The sequence below is a fragment of the Carassius gibelio genome, chromosome A12 (assembly GCF_023724105.1).
Source record: "Carassius gibelio isolate Cgi1373 ecotype wild population from Czech Republic chromosome A12, carGib1.2-hapl.c, whole genome shotgun sequence".
NCBI classification, from domain to species: Eukaryota; Metazoa; Chordata; class Actinopteri; order Cypriniformes; family Cyprinidae; genus Carassius; species Carassius gibelio.
Window position 1 is genome coordinate 185,105 of NC_068382.1, and position 4,043 is coordinate 189,147.

Below are 4,043 nucleotides of genomic sequence, written 5' to 3' on the forward strand. Positions count from 1 at the left end.
TTTGTTTGTTTTTACTGTATATTGCGAAATTTTAACAAGGGAAAATACTTAAATCGTTATAACCCCCAAGTTTGTAATCATCTTGGATACATGGGTTACGATTTAATTTCAAATGAGAACATACTGCTTGAAATAGGAACTATTTTTTGCTTAAGGGGTGATCAATCCTCAAAAGCGCTGAGGGTGTGTATTTAATTGTTAGGGTGGAGACGCAAAATAACAAAACGCGATATTGTATACTACAACGTGTGCCCTGTAAATACAATGTATTATTAACATAATTTGTAGAGTTATTTATTTGTAAATAAGGTGAACGTTCAATGCATCGTAGAATGGGGCGGATGTTTCTACCCGCTTCGGACGTTCTTGGTAGAGTCCACTAGAACGACCGGGACAGCTTTCTTTTTGAATGACAATGAAAGCTACCAATCAGAATGCTTCGATTGTACAGTGAAGGCACAAAAAACTTTTTAACCAGTGAAAATTGCGAGTGGGCGTAGCCCGCTCAGGATCGCAAACAATTGTTGGATTGTGGGTAATGGAGGTTTTATGGCAGAGATTGTTGCGTGCAAATGACTAGCGGGACTTCAAGTCCCACAAAGCAGGAAAAAAGGAGGACTGGCCGCATGCGCCTTTACGTTGGGGAGTTAATAAATTCACAAGCCCCACTCTTCTCCGTATCAGAAGCGAATTGGAGTTTGCGCTGGAGGGAGATGTTTTTGTACCCGTCAAGAAACTAAGTCAGTAGAGGGAACGGAAAGAGTTCACTTTAACAGTCCTAGCATAATAACTCAAACACGAGATTGGAGTTGAACGGTGAGTTAACTCAAATTGAACTTATACGAGTATGTTGATGCTGTTTATGTTAAAATGTTCGTTCACTTTTATAAAAAGCATTTCCTTTTTTCCCCCTGTGTTTTTGTGAATTGTTTTAAATGACAGCGTTTATGAGCCTGATTTATATTTATTTCTCAGTTTGGAAGGGTTTCACTAATCTCACTGATCACAAACTTGTATCTCCTTCAGGTGGGAGTGTACAGTTATGGAGCTTATTAAAGAAGAAGCTGCACCGGAGGATGACAGCAGAGGGCGGCAGAGGGATGGTCTGACAAGTGTCGTCTCCTCAAAACAAATGCAAAGAACCCAGTTAGAGATCTGTCCGGGTTTGGTGTCTGGAGATGCACATCTTATGTGCCGCGGCCGGGATAGAAGCGACCCGGAGCCCAAGGCTGGCGACGCAGCAAGTGATGACGGGTTTACTGGGGACAAATCAAATAATAAGAGAGAATCTGGTTGCACTAGAGTAAACAACGAGGGGCTGTCAGATGGCCGCCAGGGCAAAAAGAAACACCGGCGGCGACCCTCCAAGAAGAAGCGCCGCTGGAAGCCTTACTTCAAATTAACCTGGGAGGAGAAGAAAGAGCTAGATGAACGCGAGACCGCCCGTGCGTCACGGGTGCGCGCTGAAATGTTCGCCAAAGGTCTGCCCGTTGCCCCATATAACACCACCCAGTTTCTGATGGAGGAACACGACCGCGAAGAACCTGACCTCAACACGGAGCTGGGAGGCAGAAAATCCACGGCGATCCGCTCCGATGACACGGCCAGCGAAGATGAGAATTTTGAGGTCGAAGATGAGGAGGAGGAGGAGGGAGCCGTTGGCGGTGGCGGAGGCAGCGACGGTATGGGCAGACCCGGCCACGCAGGCGGAGAGTTTTTGCAGAGAGACTTTTCTGAGACATATGAACGGTACCACGTCGAGACTCTCCAAAATATGTCTAAGCAAGAACTGGTCAGGGAATACCTGGAGCTGGAGAAGTGCATGTCACGGTTAGAGGAGGAGAACAACTGGCTTCGCCACGGCCGGAGAAATCCCGAGTCCCCGGTTGACGCCACCAGCGCTCAGCGCTTGCGGGAACTAGAGATTGAGGTTGAGAGACTGAGAGCCGAGAATAACGAGTTATTACTCAAAACCCCCCAAAGTAAAGGTCCTGGACTCAACCAGACGTGCTGAATTAATGTTTTATTTTTGTTGTACACGTCAAATTGTTGCTCTGTCTTACTGTAAACAGCATCTCTGTGGTAGCTAAAACCATCTCAGCCTTTGCCATCTGAAGTCAATGTTTTCCCGACAGAAATTTTTTATTAAATATTTCGTGCGGTCCCACATATTTGGTCAGTCCAAAATAATATACGTGATTTGTACTGTTAAACGGACAAAACGAATAGCCTACAATGTTATGTAAAATATAAAAAAAAAAAAACGGTGAGAAACTACTCTTAAGGTTGGGCGAGTCTTTGTCATAACATCACAAATGACATCTCATATAATTTCAGTTTTGTTAATTTACCATGATCATTGAATATTTAAAATTGTATTTTATTTAGAAACAACAAACATGCAGCGCTTCTGATTCATATTTGATGGCGCGTATGCTTCAGTGTGTTTATGCATGACAATGCATGTTTTACCCAAATATATCGTCTATTAAATTTTAGATTTTAGTTCAAATTTTATTCATCTTATGTTGCAGGTTCTATTCTCTGTCAGTCTTTACATGATAAAAATGCAAAACTTGGATTTATGAGTCATTTAAATTTTTTCAAGCAACCAGGTATTAATTTTCAATTGTACTTGCAAAAATTTTGCATATAGAACTAAAATAACTCATATATTTAAAATTTAAATATCTAATAATAAATGAATGAAAGTGTGATGCATAAGCCTGGAAATTATATCTACTAAATTATTAATTTTGTCAGAAAGGTAGGAATTTTTTTAAGGAATATAAAATTCAGATTGAAAAGTAAGTCAATATGACCATGAGATTCAGAAGGACAAAATATTTTGAAAGCAAATATGAAATGCAGTTGTGTTGCAGCCCCTTCAGGACTTGGATGCCTGTGTTAATATGAATTTTCTAGTACACTTTCTCACTCCGCTCTAAGATATATCACTGGCTTTGTGACTTTACAGAAAGTCTTTAGTCAGAAGTTGTGATAAGGTATTTTATCAAAGCAGTTTGATCCGGTGTTTATATATATATGTATATATATATATGTGTGTGTGTTTAAACTTATCTCAGTGTAAAACTCAGTCTTGAGTAATTGTAATATCACTATAGAGATATTCCAACTTACAGAGGCTAGCATCTCATATATACTGATAAACTCAAATTCTTGAAATGTTGTATAGGCCTTGCAGTTTTTCAGCGCACGCACGCCACAGAAATAACATTCTTTATACAAAGTACAAAGGTAAACCAGTATACAGTCTGTTGCACTATAAAAAATAAACAATTCAAAACAAATATATATTCAATCACATTTATTTAGAGGTTAACTTATCAAGGATTTATGTTCGTTACAGTCACCAAAATGCTTTATGTACATGCAAAGTGAGAGTAACCACAAACATGAAATTTGGTATACATTAAATTGGGATTATATCACAAGGGGATATAAAGTTTACAAACATGCTTTCTGGTCACAGAACTCTGCAAAGGTGTATCAAAGCTGTTATGAAGCGAAATATATTGAATAGGCAGTAGAGGGAAGAGCACAGTGAGTTGGTATTCAAGGACAACTGCTATTTAATCTTTTGTTGTGACAGCAGTGTGCAGCACTGCCACTAATGCAGCTTTTATTGCAATGGAGAATTGTTAAAGGGCAGGTGTTGGTTTATGTTATCGAGGGAGAACAGCAGACCTCACTTTTTTTAAAGATCTAATTTGGAGGCAGTCTAATACCTTATTTATAGATATGTATCGGTACTATAGATGTCTCCTTACACAGCTTTCTCTAATACTTGATTTTGATAGGTCAATTGCATCATTGAAGGGGAAGGAAAAAAAGTTGTTTATAAACCGTCCTAAATTTGTTCTAAACTAATTTCTCAAAAGTGCATAAGCGCAATTTAGAGAAGCCAAAAGTGTGCACAAAAACATGCATACACCTCTCTAAAGTGCATAAGCGCAATTTAGAGAAGCCAAAAGTGTGCACAAAAACATGCATACACCTCTCTTCCAGATGTCAAATTTATA

At 39.4% G+C, this 4,043-nt stretch overlaps 1 protein-coding gene across 1 annotated transcript; it reads left to right on the top strand.

The window, feature by feature from the left end:
* Positions 1-554: 554 nt before the first annotated feature.
* On the top strand, positions 555-2,581 carry hexim1 (HEXIM P-TEFb complex subunit 1). The gene is made up of 2 exons (XM_052610762.1): positions 555-816; positions 1,027-2,581. Exon 2 carries the CDS (start codon positions 1,043-1,045, stop codon positions 2,012-2,014), a length of 972 nt encoding a protein of 323 aa, XP_052466722.1. The 5' UTR covers positions 555-816; positions 1,027-1,042; the 3' UTR covers positions 2,015-2,581.
* The last annotated feature ends 1,462 nt before the right edge of the window (positions 2,582-4,043 follow it).